This window comes from Oreochromis niloticus, linkage group LG15 (assembly GCF_001858045.2).
Source record: "Oreochromis niloticus isolate F11D_XX linkage group LG15, O_niloticus_UMD_NMBU, whole genome shotgun sequence".
NCBI lineage: Eukaryota > Metazoa > Chordata > Actinopteri > Cichliformes > Cichlidae > Oreochromis > Oreochromis niloticus.
In genome coordinates, this window is record NC_031980.2 from 10,764 (window position 1) to 31,814 (window position 21,051).

The 21,051-nt window shown below is 36.3% G+C and overlaps 2 protein-coding genes across 3 annotated transcripts in view; one reads left to right on the forward strand and one right to left on the reverse strand.

Annotated features, from left to right (window-relative positions):
- Positions 1 to 18,262, forward strand: adgrf3b (adhesion G protein-coupled receptor F3b). Of its 2 annotated transcripts, XM_003440848.5 has the most exons (19): positions 1 to 176; positions 732 to 804; positions 2,883 to 2,945; positions 3,249 to 3,261; positions 3,782 to 3,919; positions 4,474 to 4,626; positions 7,230 to 7,285; positions 7,401 to 7,459; positions 8,055 to 8,197; positions 10,088 to 10,318; positions 10,788 to 11,030; positions 11,220 to 11,357; positions 11,748 to 11,947; positions 12,695 to 12,880; positions 15,096 to 16,409; positions 16,925 to 16,966; positions 17,111 to 17,140; positions 17,226 to 17,299; positions 18,162 to 18,262. In XM_003440848.5, exons 3-18 carry the CDS (start codon positions 2,886 to 2,888, stop codon positions 17,289 to 17,291), a joined length of 3,072 nt encoding a protein of 1,023 aa, XP_003440896.2. In that variant the 5' UTR covers positions 1 to 176; positions 732 to 804; positions 2,883 to 2,885; the 3' UTR covers positions 17,292 to 17,299; positions 18,162 to 18,262. The 2 variants fall into 2 exon arrangements, with proteins under 2 accessions (XP_003440896.2, XP_019209096.1); XM_019353551.2 differs by lacking the exons at positions 1 to 176; positions 732 to 804 and having other exon boundaries at positions 2,652 to 2,945; positions 3,249 to 3,274.
- mep1a.2 (meprin A, alpha (PABA peptide hydrolase), tandem duplicate 2) overlaps positions 16,900 to 21,051 on the reverse strand; it is a 13,012-nt gene continuing 8,860 nt past the window's right edge. Inside the window, exons 12-14 of the mRNA XM_003440847.5 lie at positions 20,665 to 20,838; positions 20,381 to 20,585; positions 16,900 to 19,912 (exon numbers count right to left, since the gene is read on the reverse strand). Of these exons, the coding sequence (XP_003440895.1) occupies positions 19,762 to 19,912; positions 20,381 to 20,585; positions 20,665 to 20,838 (530 nt within the window). The 3' untranslated portion in view covers positions 16,900 to 19,761. The remainder of the gene's footprint in view (positions 19,913 to 20,380; positions 20,586 to 20,664; positions 20,839 to 21,051) is intronic.

Below are 21,051 nucleotides of genomic sequence, written 5' to 3' on the forward strand. Positions count from 1 at the left end.
CATACGCACTACCCTTAACACACACCCTCTGTTCAGTCTAACTCAGTGTTCATGAGCAATGCGCTCACTTACTTTGACTGGAAATCTGATGGGTGTCTGATAGACATGGAGTGTTGTTTGTTAATTGAAGCAAAGTTAATGGGTTAACAATCGTTTTTGTGTAGAGTGCAGCAAAGGTAAGAATGTTTCATTTGTGTATTTCTTTTGATTTTTGTATTTTTTTAATGAAAAAATAACAGAGGTGAGCTCTTACTACCACCTGACTGAACTACACACAAGTCTGCCTCTTGTATTAAATTATTAGTGTTGAAAGCAATTTAAAATAGATATGTACGGAAAGCCTTAACATGTTTACATTTTAACACTGACCCAGTTATAGTGAGGGTTTGGATTTGCCAGGGGCTAAATAAGCACTTTTTTCATAAACTAACTAGTTTCTGACATTTCAAATGAAGTCTCATATATTGTAGCCTTTCAGGTTTTATGTTGTAAATGTCTCCAAAACACTATTCCTGACCTCTGTTGTTCTTAAGATTTTAAATAATCATAGTTTAACATGATCTACAAAGTCAGAAATCCTGTAATAGTTAAACCTTTAAAGGTGAATCTCTTTATGTTTCTGCTATAGAACCCCACAGCATGCTACGGTTGTAATGACATACATTACCATTCAGTATCACAATATGCTATTCCTATGATAAGAGTTCCTTTAACCACTGTTTTGTTAACAGGAACTTCCCTTCCACAAGCCAAATAACAGAACTGAAAATACTTTGTGATTTCACTAAGTGGAGTAGAATCACAGTAAGTGAACAAGTGTGTTTTATATTCATTCAGTTCACTGATTACTTTCGTTTTTTAGTTTACAACATGGTTTGGACCAGGGGTCTGCAACCTTTTACACCCAAAGAGCCATTTGGACCCGGTTTCCACACAAAAGAAAACACTGGGAGCTGCAAATACTTTTTGACATCTAAAATGAAGATAACACTGTATATATTGTGTTTTATCTTTATGCTTTGTGTGAACAACTAAGGTGTGCTGCTTATGAAATCCATGAAGTGCTACAGAGAAAATTAAATTATATTTATGTAATCAACACATTTTGAACTCTTAAAGAAATATAACAAAAGGAAAGACACCAACCTGAACTAAAATGATCCATGTAGCAAACAAAAACTGTTGTCAGCCGCCACCCTTATATCGCCTTTGGGCTTTTGGAGCCTTGACCTGACTCTTAAAAAATAATTGGAAAAAAGCACTATGCTGCTGAAAAATGAAAAATAGATATTTGCAAAATTCTACCTAAATATGTATTTTACCTGGTTAATGCGTGCGGCGGGGCATGGTTTGCAGCGCCGCTGCAGGGGAGGCGGATGCACCTGAGCGACACCCGCAATCACGCCTCGCTGCCTTTACGTCTGCGCTATCTGTGCTGTTGTGTTGTTGGTGGTGTATGTCGGGCTGTGAGCTGAAAAGCTACAGCCGGCTGTATGCGTACAGCAACCGTGTGTGAAAAGTGCTCAATAAAGAGATGCTGAAAAGCATGCTCATGGAAACATCGTCAGGTCTGCCGTGATTTGTTTACAATGGGACTTCTGCTCCTGAACCTCTGCGCACAGAGTCCGCAAATCGGGGCTATACGAAGTCAGTTTACGCAGGACTGTAAGCTGTCATCTGTCAGGCGTGAACGGTGTTTGTCTTTAACATAGTTCACGGTGGAGAACAGCTGCTGACATAATGTGGATCCGAAGATCCATAATTGGCCTACCTGGGGTTGAAAGTCTCGATAAATGCACGGCGTTTCGGCGGGTATACCGGCTTCCACGAGTGTGACTCTTATTTTGAGCGATGAAAAAATAATAGAATATAATTTTATTTTTATATTTCAATATCACAATAATCTTCCAATTTAGAACTACGAGTTAAAAATAACTCACATAAATAAAATACACTTCAGCTAAATACTTCTAATTTATTTGCCCAAACCACGCGGAGCTGCATTATAAGGACTAAAGAGCCGCATGCGGCTCCGGAGCCGCAGGTTGCCGACCCCTGGTTTGGGGGATACATTTACTTTCTGCCTCTGGATTTTAAAAAAATGTGTTTTTTAAATATTTATGATACATTATGATTGGTGATCCAAACAGGCCGGTCGTGCCTTTGACTCAACAAGAAAATGATGTGGGCATAAGCTATACCGCATCACCAGGCTTGTGTACACAGTTGTGCTATCCTACCGTTGGTGTGGACAGGAATGAACAGTGCACTGTTAAAAGAAAAACCACCAACTTGTTTGTATTCATAGACAACATGCAAAATGATGCAAACAGGTTTTTCCTAGCTAAATACAAGCTTCCTGTACTTTGGAAGGGAAAGCAGATAGCAGCTGATAAGAGTGTTATGGAAGCTAAGGACAAAAATAGTTTAAGTCTCAAATGTAAATATATGGGAGACCCAGTGCTGACACAGTTAATAAAAAGACAATAAAACTTTATGGTGAGATTTCAATGAGCTCATGTCGGAATAGACACAGGTGAAGTCTTTTACTGCATTTCAGCTCAGTATTTTGGTTTTAAAACCTCTACCTGTCCACACTTTTAAATCAGGGGCTTTTACTGGCTTCAGAAAACAGAGTTCTAGCTTAGTGGTTATACTTTCTGACACTTTAAGTTCGGACACTTTCAATTGAGTTCCATTTTATTTATAATGGCAAATCACAACAATAGTTGTGAGAGCGTTAATATCCTTACAAATAGGCCCGGTATTTGTTTATGGATCCATGTGCTGTACCTTGGATAAATTGTGTACTTTATGTATGTTCTTCGCTGAGTGTCTCTCTTCTCAACTTGTCATAACCCTTGTGTGTGTTTTTTGTCCAGGTGATGAAAATGTTTTCCAAGGTTTTCATTTTTCTGACCGGAGCTGTGTATATCTACTACCAGGTAGAGAACCCCCTTCAGTTTAATGGGATACATTTTTGTAACCCTAACCCTATCCCCTTAGGAGTACAGTTTACCCATCAAGGATCAAGTTAAATGTTAATTATATTTTACTATTGTGTGTTATATACTAGTTTAATGTAGAAAATTCAACCTGTTCTATTCCAAATCTCAACTCCGCATTATATCCATATATTCATGTTTATGGAAAGAAATATGATTTGTGTACTTTAATTTGGCTTAACATTGAATTGTTAGTTTATCAGAATGACTAATTTTGTGTTTTTTCTGATTTTGCCATTGCAGGTCCTTGCACAAGGTAAGCCAGTAAGGTAAAAAAGTTAATGTGTTTAAAATGTCTTCAAGTAGGCAACAGGATTAAAAGTCCTGGTCATTCCAAGTTTAAAAAAGGTCTGGCAGATTCATTCCAGTGCAACTGTCACCACTTCTGGATTTAGTCAAAGGGGGTTTTCATACACAAATACACGGTGCTCAAGCCATTTCCTGCTAGTGCAAATCTTTGAGTCCAAAATGGAGGGAGTTTCTGTTTCAGCACTCATTGTAATGTAGCCTACCAATTCAGATCTTTACACACAGAGCTTTGAGACAGGGCTTGAGGCTGATCACATTGATTAAGTTAAGTTTGTTTAATTAAGTTTGTTGAATTATTTTTATTATTTCATAAGTAATGGTAAGAATAAAAATCTACTGTTTACCATCTCCAGAAATGTGATAATTCATTAAATTATGTAGTACATTTATTCTAAATCTCAATCCCTTCCTTTTAAATAAGTTGCTAATCATGCAAAATAATAACATAAATCTTATTCATGTTTAAGATATCTACAGTGCTGAGATAATGGTGGAGAGTAATGTCACACTGGATGCCCAGACTGTCCTGTCAGCTATCAATTCAACAAGCCTCTCACTGACGAATGGACAAACAGTACAAATCACAAACACTGAACTGGTAGCAGGTATGTTTCTGGAACACTTTCTTGAATTTGTTAAGTTTTAACAAAAACATTTAAAATGATGTAATCTAACCTAATAAAAAGAATCATTATTTTGGCATAAACCTATATTTGCCCATTCTGTCTTGACTATTATGAATAAATCTTAAGTGAACTGAATTCAGGCACTGACTACTTAAACATTATCTTAAACATGACAGAGCTGTAGTAATATTTACTGCAATTTCTCTGTGACTGATTTTTTTTCTTACAAAAGCCAAAGCTATTGGACTGGACTCTGTGTTAACAAAAAAAAAATACTACTGATGGTCATTGTGTTTCTGCTAAGCTCATATAAAATTACTAATTTATATTGATGAATAAATATGAAGCTAAATATGTTTACATTTTGTACTGTGAAAGAATTCAGGTGTCTTTATTTTACAACAGTGTCGTTCAAATCCGAATAATGCTGTGCCAATTTAGTTCTGATTAACCAGAGTGGCCCTAACTCTCAAAAACAAGACACAGAAAAATGCAAATGTTTCCTTTTGTTTTTGACTTTTATTTTTTTCTAGAGTGCCTCATTGTTGGAACTGACACCAACTGCAACTGTTCTACAAATTATCTTTGGAGCAATGAAGTGTGCTACAACTACAGCTGCTGTGGGGATGCTACTTGCACACAAAATGTATCCTACATCACACCCCTCTGTTCTCCTAAAGTTCAAGGTAGGTCTCCTGATGATGTTTAATTCTCTTTTTTTTTTCTGTTTTTTTTCTTATAGTCATTATTATTGTTGATTATTTTTAGTATTCTGTTGATTAATGATATGAAATAAGGGTCACTACAACTATATGTTTTTACTGTATGCAAATGTTATTATAAATGTTGAAAACACTAAATACACTAAGTACTTTTTTGCAAGTAAACAATATTGTTTATTTGCAAAAAATAACAACAATCAGGGCTCTAGACTAATTTTTTGCCACAGTTGCTCTGGTGCGCCTAACTATTTTTGGGGTGCACCAGCACAAAAGTTAGGTGCACCCAAATTTTTCAACCGCATCACTTAACAATGCAGTTTTACATGTACACTTTTTTTTTAGGGGGGGGGGGGGGGGGGGGGGAATGCTGTCCATACAGACGATATTAATATGTAAATGATTAACTAACAGTCTTGTCAATACAAAGTTCTTTATTTGGAGCACATTTCTACAAGAAAGATAAGTTCCTGAAAAAGTGCTTGTGCTTAAAGTGGTTTGGCACTCTTTGGCAATATTGTAGACAATGTTAAACTTAATCATGATCTCGGCCTCCTCTGACAACCTGTTTGCTGCTGCCTGCTGCTGAAAGACAGTGGGGAGAGGGGACACTTGGGCAGTGCATTTATTGCAGCATATATGTGTTTTCTGGATACACTGTGCTTTTTCAGCGTTCAAAGATTGATGGCTCCGTGTCAGAGCACTGGCTATGAATTTCAGATGGATCAGGCCTTAAAAAAAAAGTTATCAATAGTTCTTTTCATCTTTTCTTATTGCCCACAGCTACATCCACTTCTGTCGGGCCTAGGCTACCCACTAGGGCTGGGTATCATCACTGATTTCTGTAATCCATTTGATTCGATACAGTTTTGCCTCAGATAGTCAGAAATATTATAATTCAGATCATTTATCAGTACCGATACATGTGAGACTTCATCAGAGTTGTGATCATCACAGCAGATGCCTTTGTGTCAAAGTAACTGAGGATAAAACACAGAAAAACACGGAGGAGATTTTCTCGGCCTGGTCTTTTATAGCAGATAAACTTAAAAATATTCTGCAATTTTGCATAATTTTAAAAAGTTTTAATTTCTTCAGTATTGAACAGCAGAAATTAGACTTTCTTGTCCGAGGTCATTAAGTTAAAAAAAAAATAAGACAGTGGCCAACAGCGCTGTAAACAACGGTAGACTGGTGGGTAATAAGCAAATGAATAATGCAGAAAATAGAGATTTGAGACGGGAAACTGTTCTTGAAGTACACACACAGAGAGAGAGAGAGAGCTGTGCATGAAGTTTGAGTTTATTGTGGTGGAAGCAAAAGAGCAAAAGTAAGAGTGAATTCATGATGATGTTTATCAAATGTGAAGCGTAGTTTGGATCTTCTTTTGCTGCTGGTTCAGTGAATTTTGGTTGGAGAGAGACAAAACCTGCAGCTCAGAATCAGCGCAAAAAAGACGTAAACACAAAGCACGGACCCGCCAACGCATCAATCTGTGAGTTGTCGGCTTTCAGCCCCAACGGCGTGTCCGTGTATGGGCCTTCAGGTGAGCCAAGAAAGAGAAAGCTGATTCTGATGCGTCGGGTCCGCGCTCTGTGTTTACGTCTTTGTGTGGAATCCGTTTATCTGCTCTCATTTGCTGTTTAGTCGTTGTTGAAATAGTTTTGTGAGCTTTAACCTGAGATTCTGGCGTTTCTGGCAAAATACATTTATATTTAAAAGTCGATTCAGGATTTAATGAATCGATACCACTTTATTCAAGCTACTCACCTCTCTCTATCCACTTGCACTTTCAAACATACACAAGAAGGACCACAGGAATATCTGGACCATGGCCAATCAGAGAGGTCCCGCCCCTGATTATTTCTGATTGGTTTAGACCACGATATGGGCATAATGTGTGTCTGTTGTTGACCACACGGAGACTTTCAGAGTTGCGGAGACTTTTTTTTCTTTACTCGAACAGCTGGTCGCACCAGTGCGACCTAAGATTTTTTTTAGTTGCACCATTGAGAAATTGGGTTGCATTTGCGACCAAATTAGTCGCACTCTAGAGCCCTGATAATCAACATGTCTGTGGTCAAATTTGCCAACAAAATCAGCTTAAGGAGTCTTGGTCCTGTTTATTGATTCTGGGATTTCTACATATTTGTGTGTCAAGTGCCTTCATTGTTACTATACTGTTTTTAATTTCCAAAATAATGCCATGACAAACAAAGCGCATGTTAAGAGTAAATAAATAAATAACAACACAAACACTGAGAGTAATGAAAATTAAACTACCTGTAAAACTTTAACAATTAAAAACTAAATTAAATTTAGATAACTAACTTAGATTCTAAGTGAAACTTAACTGATCTTGAAAAAAGAAATAAAAAAAGAAATAAAAAGAAAAACAGAGAACTACAGTAACTCTGGTGTATAAATCTGCTGAATACAGCTATATCATGGTTAGATTTGAACCTTTGCTTTTCACTCTTCTTCTTTTTCCCCATGTTGATATGTATGCTTGTGTCTGACAACCAAAAAAACAAAGAAATAACTAACTATAATATTTACTATGAACACAGTTTTCATCAATGGATCAGTACAGACTGCAGCATGGGATCAAACCAAAAACACAACGGTATGTCTCATCCTCACGTTTTCACTATTCTATAACTAAACTATAAATATAAATATGTTTTCCGTTGTCACATAGGACAAACATATCAATGATTTCATGCTTTTTCTTTTCTTAGCTTCAAAGCCAATTTCAAAAACTGAATGCTATTCAGTATGTGAACGTTACTGGTCCAAGGTATTGTACTTTATAAAGAAATATGTTATAAAGTCAGTGTTTTGTCTTTTGTTTTGTTTTTTCAAAACAACACCACTTCTAATCGTGACACCACTTGGTTTATTATAGGTGAGTTTTTTGTGATGACAATGATACTTAACAAAGGCTACTGCCACTGAATCAGTGTCAGCCAGTGTCTTCAGGGCTGTTTCGGAGACATGAGCTTTAATGCTGATTGATGCATGGAAACACTGAAACAGTGGCAAATAACTCTTCGTAAAATTCTGACTTATTAACTATTTCAATAACTCTGCACAGCTGATGACAAATGCCTAGTGCCATTCCCTGGCAATAGAGGGGACAGCAATTGAAAACTGCACTGGTTTCATTTAATGGAGAACAAAAGGCTTAAAGTGAAAGATACTTTTTTTTTTTGGAGACACTGCAATATGTAATATAATGGAAGTTTGGTCAACAATGGGAATCAAGCATGTACACTTTTAGAGACTGACAAGCATTACCTTTTAGTGCAAAACATATGCACAACAGATAAAATGTACTGCTTCTAATGTTAAATGTTCTCTGTAACAAATATTTTTTCCATCATTCTCTACAGAATCATCTCCATATCCACTCAAGTGCTAAACGTTGCTGACTTTCAGGTAGCTGTTAGTGTCAGCGTGCTAACTTCTAAACTTCAAGAAATAGTCACTTTTCTTGAAACTCAGCTTTCAGCTACTATATTTGTGGACACTCTAGGTTAGTAAAAATCCATGTTTTACTATTCTTTCATTTGACTATGTACTAATTCTTGTAAGACTCATCACAGCTTGATCTTCTACTCTATATCTATTGCTCTGTACCCTATTTGACAAATTTGGAATTTTTTTTAGATCCATAGCTTTGTTTGACTTTAAAAATTTAGATTTTTATCAGTTTTATTAAGTATCCTTCTTACTCTTGTCTGCAGTATGCATTATGAGTATTGTGAGTTTTGTTACATGTTACCCCATATTTCTACACAATTATTCAGATATGACAAAATAATTGAGCATTACGGTTCAGAATGTGGCTTGTGTTTCCCAACAATGCAATAGTCTTAGCTATTTTGGGCTATTTTATATGTCTAAAATGAGCCTTCCAGCTCCCAAACTTGACACCCAAAATGTTGTTTTCATATACAGTACCATTTCTATGCATACATCCTCAATAATACTGGATTTGTTAATTTTCATTTTCCAGATTTTTCAAATTTAATGACATGCAGGTTGATCTGTATTCATCTATTTCCATAAATTGTTGCCTCTTAAGTAGCTCATCACCCTCTTCAGTCCAAACTCTCTGATACCACACTTTTTCCAGTTTGTTTAATAATATATTGTGACTAGTGCTGTCAAAATTAACACGTTAACACAAATTAATTCACCATCACGGTCAATGCGATTAAAATTTTTAACTCAATTAATACATCTGGAGTGCAGAATGAGTCAAAATCCCTGAAATGTCTTTGCACATGCGCAAATGGGCAGTTGATCAGGTAGTGATGGGCAGCTGAACCAATCAACTCAATTTGGGAAATGATAAATGCACAATGGCCCTCTCGATGGGATGCGCTTTACATAGCTTTGGTTCCTCATTTCAAGGACGTGAAGTGCCTCCCCAACAGTGACAGAGAGAGTGGATAAATGTTTACAGAGTTTTTTTTAACATGAATGTTCAAGATGTTCAATAAACATGTTAAGTGCATATATTTTCCCTTTTTTCTCGAGTCTGTTTGGTCAAACAAAGTGAAATGCGAATAATATAGAATAAATAGAATATATTATAGAATAAAAATGAATGATATTCATTTGTGATTAATCAAAATTAATCCACAGTAACCCTGTGATGAATCTGATTAAACATTTTAATTGTTTGACAGCACTAATATATATTATATATTAGTGTACACTTACCTATTAGTATATAGGTTTTTTAAAAAGTTGTATTTCACATGAGAGAACCTGCGCTAAAAGATTGAAGAAAACTATTCAAATTCTCTTTGAATTTAAGCACACATTCTTTGTGTTTATTCTGCATTTACTTCATTATATTGCATAAATGTCAATTACAAGCTTAAATATAAAGCTGAAAAAATGTAATTGCAACCAGGCTATTGATCAAATTATGATCAATGGTGTCAAAAGCCTTTAGAGGTCTAGAGCTATTCCAGCTGCACACCTTTAACTGTCTATAAAATGTTTGAGTTCTTCAGTTAATTCAAGTAATGTCAAATATGTTAATCTGTCTTATATGTGGAAAACAGCATAAAACACTGTGTTATAAAACAAAATGCACACTTATATTTAGCCATACCAATTTAGCTGAAATAACATGTTTATCCTGCATAGGATTAATCCTGTAGAATAAGTGTTTTGCACTGACTCTGTATCTAATTTTACCTACACATACATATTAAATTAGCAGACCATATTCCCATAACTTTTCATCAAGACAAATCACTTTTAGTTTAAATGGTTATTAAAATTATTCTGACTATTCAGTATGAATCAAATAAATGTTCCAAAACAATGTTGTTGGACAGATAAATCTAAAGTGACCTTTTTAGGCTTTTCATGATTTCTATTTCCATCTATTATCTTGACACAGGAATGGTCATTGTAGAGGCCCCAGGGACTAAAGTTTGCTATCAGTCCACGCCGCAACTTGCATGCAAACTTGAGGAGCCCACAGGCAGCGCAGGCTGGAATATGACCACACAGACTCAGCGCTTTGAGCTCAACAATGGCAGTGTGGTCCAGCTGAATCAGACATGTGCCACATCCATTTACCAATCTTGTATTGGTGTTACACTCAAAGGGGTGACAGGCATTTGGGAAGGCAAGTGTTTATGCGTTTTGCTTGATTAAAAAAATTAAGAAATTAAAGAATTAAGAAATTAAAAATCCTCTCTGCTAAGAAATCAATATACAAAGTACTCCATTAGAAACTCATACTCATAAGCTGGTATGGTGAATAGGTATGATGGACTTCCTCCAAAGAGGTTTAAATCTTGGTTTAGCAAGATGGTACAACAGGGATTTGAACTGTTAACTCTGCTGTGGAAAGGTTCAAACCAGAACATTCTGGCAAACAGGAAATCTGAATGTAAAAAAAAAAAAACTTGCGTTGCAATGTTTTTCAAGTGTATTGTTTTCTACTCTTGGCACTGTTCCCACTATGGTCAGTACTACAGAAATTGATCGCACATCTCCTGCCATTTCCTGCATGCGTTGTTAACTGAAATGTCACTTAATGTGTTTAAGTCCAACCCCCTAATTCAGTTGTAACTATCATATGTTCCCTGCAGGCACATATGAGTGTGGATTTACGATTGGTTCAATCAGGCACACAGGCAGGACTTTTCTGAGTGTGGCCCTCCTGCCTGACACTATTACCATGAGTACCATGCCTCTTACTATGGACTGTTCAAAGAGTCCGCAAAGTGTAAACATCACTGCCAGTGTCATAATCCCAGCAAGCAGTAAGAGCTATGACATTTCGTGGAGCTACAATGGTTCGGCGACAAACTACACAGCCGTACAAAACACAAGTAAGATAAACATACATTTTTATCCTTGAATCTTTGGTATTCCAACTAAAACGAAAACATCATTTTGTTCTGTTTTAAAGATGTCATAACATAATTCACATTATTCAAAAATGCAAATTTAATGTAGACTTTACTGCACAAAATCTTAATACACAAAAAAACAGTAACAATTTTAATCTTCTGTTACAGCTTCAAAGGGTTACGTTAACTACACGTTCACTCCTACCATCCCCTGCACAAAAGGAAGTGGAACTTATGTTAACATCACTTTTAAAAATGATGTGAATCAAATGAAAAGTGCACAAATAAACATTCCAGTTATCAATGGTATGGATTCTTTAAATTGTTTAATATGTTCACTAAGTTTAAAGGGGTCTTATTATGCTCATTTCCAGCTCCATATTTTTATTCTACTAGTATGCCAGGGCCTGGTGCAATCCTGTCTGAAAAAAACAGCTCTACTAATGCCACCGTTCATTTAAGCTAACTTTCTTCTGATTGGCAACCCGAAATTCAGCAATATATGACTGAAATGCATAATAGGTCCACTTTAATATGTTTTTGAAAATGTCATTTGTGGTATATTAGCATATGCTCAGCATTTCGAATTGCATATTGCATGTTTTAGCAATGACCTATATTGCATCATCTAATGAGATACATGTAATACATAATATTACTTAATTTCGTCACTATTTTTTTCTTTTTTTAATTAAGCTAATGACATAGTTTGTAACCAGATCATACTTAATGGAGATACATGGCCAGAAACCCCAGCTGGAGAAACAGTGATTATTCGAACATGCCCACCAGGAAGGGTTGGCTATAAGTCCCGGACTTGTATCGGCCCTGCTTGGCAGGACGTGTTCTCCAGCTGCGTCAGTGAAGAATTGGACAAAGTTTCAAATGCAGCTCAAGTGAGTGTGTCTAAATTTCTCATATCACTGTATGACATTACAACGAGTTTCTGTTTGTATTTGTTTCTGTTTTTTTAGCTTTTGTCATTGCAGCTTAAAATATTGCAGTGACAAAAGCTTGTAAAATTTCATCTAAGTTTACCTTGATGATAAAATAAGGTTGGCAAGTAGTTGCGGGAGGTTGCTGGCAGACACTAGTTTGAAATTGGCGCTCAACCGAAAATCTCGTTTGTAATTGTTTTAGTCACTAGCAGGTTCCCATGGTCAACAGTAGTTATCATTATAGATGCACACTTGACTGCAAATACTCATAAGAAATGTACCACGAAGTAGGGAAATTGTGGAAATTATGACACAAACCAGAAACTAAGAAGCTTTCCCATTTGCATCAACCTGTCACTACAAGTCAGAGAATAAAATTCTGAATGTTCATCAGACAATCTGCTGCCAGCTAATCACAAGGAGGGTTTTGTTGCAGATACCACTTTGTGACCAGTTTCACCCAACATTATAAGAAAAGTTTATTAAACTGCTAGTTTGCTAGTTAAAAATCATTTCTACAGGGTATAGCATCTATGGTAATCTTTGGGTAAAGCTTTACATACAACTCAAACAAATACAAGTGTAAAAATATGCCAAGTCATTAAAAGAATGTAAAGTGTGTGTTGTGCCTACTATTGTGAACAATGAAACAGAATTATAAAGATTTGATTGTTTACTTTTTTGCACACTAATTCTTTTATCTAGGCCTTCCTGAAGGGACTAGGGGCTACCCCGGAAGTGGCCAAGAATATATTTGAAGGGCTAAAGAACAGCTCTACATTAAGTTCTGGATCCGGTGAAAGTATAGCTGACGTTAGCGCCTCCATCGGTGTTCTAAATATGATGGCTAAGGCATCAAACACAACTGTGTTGGGAGAGGATATCTTTCCTGTAAGCACCTCTACTTTTTCTGTTATACCTGTATGGTTCTGAATTTAAAAGTTCAGGCTTCACTTTAAAAGAAGAATTAATCCTCAACATATAAGGTTCTACTTTGTCAGATCTCATGTCTAACTAACAATTTGTCAAGATAGTTTGAGTCACTGGTGTGCACTGAACTTTACAGACAGACAAATAGTAATAACACCACAAAGTAAAAATTCCTCACCACAAATGAACTGCGTATTACTGACACATTTTACTTAAAATACCAAAAGTAAAATTACTTATGCTGCAGAAAACATTTCCACCAGCAACATTATATAGATAAATATTACAGACATTTAAGGTTAAGCTCAATTTAAATACTTTAAATTTTGTTTAATCTACAGTACTATAAAAAAAATTGCATTTGTAGTAACAGTTCTGTGAGGAATACATATGAATGAGTTCAGAAAAACAGTCCCACAACTTTATTTTTTTTAAGTATGGTAAAAAATATTGAAAGAATGAATGAAGAAATAAGAAAATAAAAAGCTAAAATAATGTCCATGAGCACTCTGTAATACAGCAACATATAACACTCTATAGGAGAACTAAAAGAACAGTTAAAAAAAAATAAGTTATACTGCTCAAACCTCCAATATATTAAAATAATATTAGTGGATGGGAATAAAAACTTTAGTCTGATGTTTTTAGTGGAATTGTACTCAGCTTCAATCAGAAGGAAAAAAAGGAAAATAAAAAATATAGCTCTATTTTCTGTTGCCTGCATTGTAGAGGGAGACTTTGCTTCTAAACAGGAAAATGAGCACAGTTAAGGCTTAAAGTGTATTCAGCAGGTGGGGGAACCATAAAATCAGTTGTAGTGGCTCAGTGTGGGGAAAAGACAGGCTGTGATGAGCTGACCTGCTGCTCTTTGTAGCGTTACACAACTGAATTCAAAATGATTTCAGCAGGTGTCTCATGAGTTGTCCTTGCTGATTTTCATCCTCTACATTGTGATGGAATATTAATCTCTCTTACACTTAATGTAACAGACCATGAGCATTGCGTAGCCACTGTGCACTTGTTTTTCACTTTAAATCCATCACAGTACAGCAAACTAACCTGTTTCTTCCTTTCCTTTCCTGTCCTGTCTTTCTTATCTTTCTCCATCTCTGAGTCAGGCTAGCTCTCATTCTTTTTTCTCCCTGTTATATACAACAGCTGGACCTTTAGCTGCAACACACTGTGCATCAAACTGCACACAAACAGTTTGTTTGCTGATGTTTGTTTAAGCTGATAGAAATGCTGTATTTGAAATGAACTGTCACTTTAAAAAAGTCACTCCCTTTATGCTCACTCTCCTTTTGTAAGACTAGCTAGATTCAGCCTGTACCTTACAACTTAGGGGGAAAAAAAGTCACAGGCTGAATTCAGCCCTTAACTATGGCACACATCATCTATTTTTATGCAACATCCTTTGGTGATTATGGTACAGACAGGTATGCCTTCCATGTGTTACTGTTTAGGCTCAAATTATTTTCACATTTAAAGGCTCGCAGCTACTTTTGCGTTAAACAAAAAGTAACGAGCCTGTTTTGAAAATGTAAGGAGTAGAAAGTACAATTTTTTTTTTTTAAAGTAGGGAGTAAACGTAAAAAGTAGTGAGAAAGTATTTGTACGTCCCACCTCTGGTGCAAGAAAAAAAAAAGCAGAGGCTCTGAGGAAGAGATGCCACACTTTTTTGAAAACTTTTTCCTCACATCATTTCATTTACTGAACTTTGTTTTAGGAATGAGGAAATGCCAAGCCCAAATGTAAGTGAAGGAGACTTTTAACATGGAGATTTGTTTTCCTCCATGGACGTTGCATGTTAGAATTTTTGTTCATTTTTTGGTAAGAAAAATAATTATGTGTGTGGTGTACCTATCTAGTGACGTCTTATGTAGTAAACTGTTTGATTGTGTTGGGAAAAGACAGAGTATATTATTTTATACTCTGTCGGCATTTTGTATGCATTTCCTTTGCCAGCTGATTGCATACCCCTGTACACCCAGCCATGAAAAGCTGGCATGTCAGACTTCAACTTGTTGCTTTGGTTATTCAGACAAATTCTGCTCATCGTTGCTTCACAGATCTATGTCTGTTTTTGAGAGCAGGGCTCTATGGTGTAAATTAGCCTTCATGTGAAAAGTCACTGTTTAGTCAAACTAATTTGTTTTTTCATTTTACTGTCTTTCAGGATTTTGTTAGTGCAGCAAGCAATATGTTGAATGGCACCTGGAATGGGGTAAATGACACAGTTCGTTATAACATGTCATCAAACTACCTAAATTCTGTGGAAGGTCTAGTGAAGAATATTAAGGTCAACCAGAGCAATGGAGTCAACAGTACAAATCTAGACCTTACATTCTGTCGAAGCCATGACTGTAATGTGTCTGTGTTTGACATTGGTGTGAATATGAACAAGACCAATGGAATACTGAAAACTGTAGCTGTGAAAAATCTAATGAGTAAATTAAATAACAGCTTTAATGGTGCAAAACCTGACCGTACCGATCTCATATTATCAGCCACACTGGACAATAACAACGATTCAACTAGACGAATTAGACTGGACTTCCCCAGTGGGAAAACCAACCCCACTCAACCTCACTGTGTCTTCTGGAACCCTACAGGGAATGAATGGTCAGATGAAGGATGCAATATCAGCATTTCCGATGAAAACCACACAGTATGTGAGTGCAACCACCTGACTGCATTCTCTGTCCTAATGTCCAAGAATGATGGACGAAAAACAGATCCCACCCTTGAACTTATTTCAAATATTGGCCTTGGTGTGTCCATTTGCTCCTTGGTGATTTTTCTCATCATTGAATCTCTCGTGTGGTCAGCTGTGGTCAAGACTAACCTTTCTCATTTCCGCCACACAGCTATAGTGAACATTGCCACATTCCTCTTGCTGGCAAATTGCAGTTTCTTGGCTTCTAGCAATCCCGAGACTCTCAGTGACAGCTGGTGTCTAGTACTGACCATATGCAAACACCTGTTTTACTTGGCTATGTTCTGCTGGATGCTATGCCTGAGCATCATGCTTGTCCACCAGCTGATCTTTGTCTTCAGCCCACTGAGGAAAAGAGTTTTCATGTTCCTCTCCAGCATTTTAGGCTATGTTTGCCCAATCCTAATGGTGGGATCCAGCTATGTGTACTACAAATACACTAACCAGAACTATCACGACCCCAAAACATGCTGGCTAGTTTACGTAAAACTCTTGGTTGGCTCCATGCATGCTTTTCTCCTGCCTGTGGGAACCATTGTTTTGGCAAATCTCTTTTCCATGGTTGTTGTCATCGTTACACTGATGAAGACCTCAGTCCCTGACAGCAGCAAGGCCGATGACAAGGAAACGGCAAAAGGCATCCTCAAAGTGGTGATCGTTCTAACACCGGTCTTTGGAGTGACATGGATCGTTGGCTTCATTCAACTCATCATGTCTGATAGCCCCATGTATAACGTTATTGCCTACATTTTCACCATCCTCAATACCTTCCAGGTAATTTGAATGCACAGTTAGCACATACCAAACAAATTTAGGTAATAATTATTTCACAATGATTATTTAACAAAAAATGTATTTGATGATCTGAAACATTCACAAATATGAAAAACAAAATCAGCAATGGACAAATCTCCATTTCACTCTATTATATTTTATAAAATATATTTGTCTTTTTTCATAATTGTGTTTTTCTTTAAAAGGTATTATCGTTTTTTGCTTTTCATTGTTGATCAGTTGTAGAAGTAACATATTTTAAAACATTAATTGTTTCATTGTTTTACAGTAAAAATAAAGCCATGTATTAAAGTTTAGTTAATTGTCAATGTACAACTTTTTGATGATGGTCAGAAAGCGTCACTTAATGGAAATAGGAATGCACAGATCTAACTTTCCCATTGGCATATATTTCCTTAAACTCTTGTCTCTGCTGACAAAAACTGCAAACCTGATTAAAAAGGAAAACCATTGTGTCTTTTTAGACATGTTACGTTTTTTTTACTCTCTTTCAGGGTTTTTTTATTTTGATCACAGGGTGTTTTGCAGAGCAAAAGGTAGGTTTAATAATTTTAGCGGAACAGATATCACTCTAGATATATTTATCAAAAAACCCCAAATATTTGATGGTGAGGAGAAAGTGTTTAGTGTTTGCCATGTACCTAATGTATTAAGCAATTTATCTACATTGTTACTATCAGGTCAGAGAGGAACTGTTCAAGCTCATAACGGTAAGTACAAATACAATATACATACAGAATTGCCTGATAAAGTGATAGAAACATGGTTGGTAATACTTCTGGTCTCTACCCTCAGGGAAAATCAAAAGGAAACGACAGCACAAAGAAATTCACTTCAACTACTTACACAAAAGACCACTGAAGATGCAGGTCAGTTCTGTCTATCGTCCTTAACAGTATTCCTTCAATAATGCTAGCTTTCTCTCTTGAAACTCGGTAGCTCACTGAGCTGATCAATCCTGATTGATGAGAGATCCTTCAGTAACTAAACTTGCATTTTCAGGGTTACATCTATGAACTGTTGATGGCTGCTGTAAACCACCACACAAATACAAGTTGTTTTGTGTTTACAAAGTAATTTATAACAAGGCTGAGTAGCAGGGCTGCAGTTGTACTCGGGTGGAAAGGCATAGGTTGTGTAACATCAACACACTAGCACACTTATAATGATAACGTTGGTGTTTAGCAGATATCATGTTTACCATTACAATTTACTGAGCTACCGTGCTAACTAATTTACACAGTTGCATTAAAACTATGTGCAGCTAAGGATGAGGCATTACCAATAATTGCAACAATTTGGCCAAGAAAGAAATTTAAATTTTACCTTGATTACATTGGATGACAAACATTTTATGGATTGTCAAAGTTATGAACCCTGTTTATTTGCTTTATCTACAGTGTGGAAAAGACACATTTCTCATGGTTTTGCTTTTTTAGGCAGTGGAAATTGACATTTTGATTTCTGGGTAACTGCAAATAGCAGCCTTTCAAGAATAAGTTATTAAACCATGGTCACATTGAACCTATTGAAACAATATGAATGCTTTTGTTTTCTGCTGGTTTTGTGATCTTAACTTGAATGTTGTGCTGTTTGTCACATGGCTCTTGTGTTAAACACTTATAGTACCCATATTGTCAGCATTAATTACTTTTTCACTGCATGGAAGCAGAAATGATCTTTTGTGAATTAAAGTTGAGTCTTAAAAGTTCCATTTTTTTTGCTTTTCAGATTGTGAATCCTGAACTAACAAGTCACCTGTTCAACTACCCCTCTACAGGAGAATACAGTTTGCATTATGTTAGTATGTAGTTCCTTGACATTCACAGTCGGTTGTTTAAGGAGATTTAACTAAATGTTGTTTATAACCATATCATTATCTATAGTTATATGTAGATTTCCTAAAAAGCAATGAAACCCCTGTCTAGTCGTTATTTATGACCCATTAAAATTGTATGACAGTGTCTTTATCTCCAGAGGCCCTGCCTTCCTTTTTTTTTTCTTATTTTGCCATGTAACTGACATTTCTTGTCTGTAACACATATACAGGACAACAACAACAAACAGGACAAAGAATGCACTTCAGCTGTGTTGACAGACAGTGTAAAACATGTAGGTACCTGCCAGGTGTAAAAGTGACGCCAACGCAAACTTGTCTTGTACTTTTGTTTGCAGTCCTTACTAAATGACGTCCTTGATATAAATGACAGCCTGAATGGTGAGGGTTAGGGTTTCAGTGACTCGTTTCTGGTCATAGGGAATACACCTTTAAGTAAATCTTGGAAATCAAGGGCATTCTTCTTGCCAGAAAAGAGAATTTCCCATGATGATAATAATAATAATAACAATAATAATAATAATAAATCTTATTTATAAAGAATTATCGTGAAGCTTCAAATGAGACTTCAGAAACCAGCGGGTAACACTGAACATCTTTTATACTGTCTTTGCCTGAAGTGAATCTGGCAGTGAGTTTGATATTTGTGTTTGCTAGCAATAAACAACAACTGTAGCATACTATACCTTTAAACAGAGCATTGTTGTCAATGATTAGCGCTAAGGTTCTGATGACATTTGTACTTGACACAAAGTACTTCTAGCACTAATTGCCATTATTCTTAGCTACGGTTGGTAGATTTTGTCAGTTATCTTACTAGATGCAAAAATCATTTGTTTTCTTCCATTCCAAGTAAAATTAAAGATAACTGTGTACATCTTTATATCCAAATGACTAAACTGGATGTTTGATATTAAGTAGACCAAGAGTGCAAGTGCTGACTGTGCATAGAACAAAGTAAATGCTTTAACAAGTCCAGACTTATTTAATGGTTGTATTTAAGATTAATTACTGTATATTTAAGTTTATGTTTTGGCGTGAACTAATACCTGTATACTTTCCCTGTGTGGCCACTGTATGTATCTCAAATCTGTTCAAATAAAAATAGAAAACATAAATTCTTTTTTGTTGGGAAATTTAATTCCAACCTTACATTTTCCTTTTAAAAAAAATCATTGCCGCATACAAATAGACAAATCATTGTTTTTATAACGTTATGTTGGGACATCACCTTTGAGTGCAGTGGCTCAATTTAGTCCTGTTCCTTATATTGTTTCTAAACCTGATGCCTAATAGCAGGTCCTTATGATTTCAAAAATAAATGGAAAAGTTTATGTAATACAATAATCTTTGCATGTGGAAACATTCACAATCCATCTCCCTCCCAAATGAGCCCTCATTTAACAAATAGTTACATTTCACTCCAGTACTGACGATAGTTTTGATTTCATTACTGAACAAATGCAGAGAAAATGTCATCCACTGAAGTGAAAGTTACTGTGGTCCCCTGATAACGAGTACAATAGCCAGGGTCAGTACTACTGTTCCTGTTATGCCACCAGTCACAGCTGCCAGGAAGCTTCTATCTACATTCAGCTTCTCACACATCTTTCCAGAGTAGTATGTGGCCTGGCTTGTTGCACACCTGAAAAGCAGCAGACAGACCTTTTAATATGAAAGCAATCCCCTGTATCTTAAAAAAAATGCTTTAAAACTGTGTCTAACACCCAGGCCTAGGGGTGATATTGATCTGATGTTGCAGTGGAATGAAAATATGCATGTTTGTAAAGATTTCACCCTTATAGATTATGTAATTGACCTCATCTATTTATATCGCTTTGATAATAAAATCTATAATATATAATTAAATATTATGGAAAGCAGTAAGCCCACAAATGGAAAAATAACCCCATGATTAGTAATGCCATACAGTATATTCATCCAAAAATGTATGTATATATTATTGCTATTTCTTAAAGTTGTAACATATCGTATTGTTTAAATAGTTCAGTCTGTTACTGTTGCTGTCTTGGAGCAACTGTAACGCACATAATTTCCTTAGGGATTAATAAAGTATTCTGCTTCTGATTCTGAAAAGGAGACCATCACAAACCTGCAAGATGATTTCCCGTCACTTTCCACACACACTCCTCCATTAAAACAGGGGTTGGGGAGACAGGGGTTGGCAGCACGTGCCACTCTGTGTTTTGGAGCCTCTGGTCTCATTTTTAATCTTCTCTGTGACTTCTCATCTGTGATGTCATTGCATGGTGGGTCCAGTTGAACAGGCACCTCAGTCTTGATCAGGTGGGTCAAATCTAGCGAACCATTGAGAAGATGCTAATTTAAAATATTAGATAGAAAAATGAAATGGGGCATCACATTTCAGATCCTTACCACTGAAGTCGGCAGTAACGATGAGATCGTTGTTCTTGAGGAAGTTCCTCCTGTGCAGATGCGAGTGGGAAATGAATGTGCTCCAGCCAAAGTCTTGACTGCGGAAGCATTTACAGCTGTCATCCCACACTGCTCCGGATGTGGCTGTTGGTTTGTTCCAACGGGCATGAGTGTCTTGAGTGGACAAAAAAACAAGTATATTCGTGTTTAACACATGGATGTCGGGGACACATTGCCGAAAATGTACAGACTTGGTCAAAACTAACAAAATTGTCAGAAATGGTAAAAGACTTAATTCTGTAGCTAATGTCCTGCATGTGCTTGCAGCAGCCATAGACCAAAGTTAGCATTCATTTGAAGTTATTTTTCAGCCTACAGCAGATATTT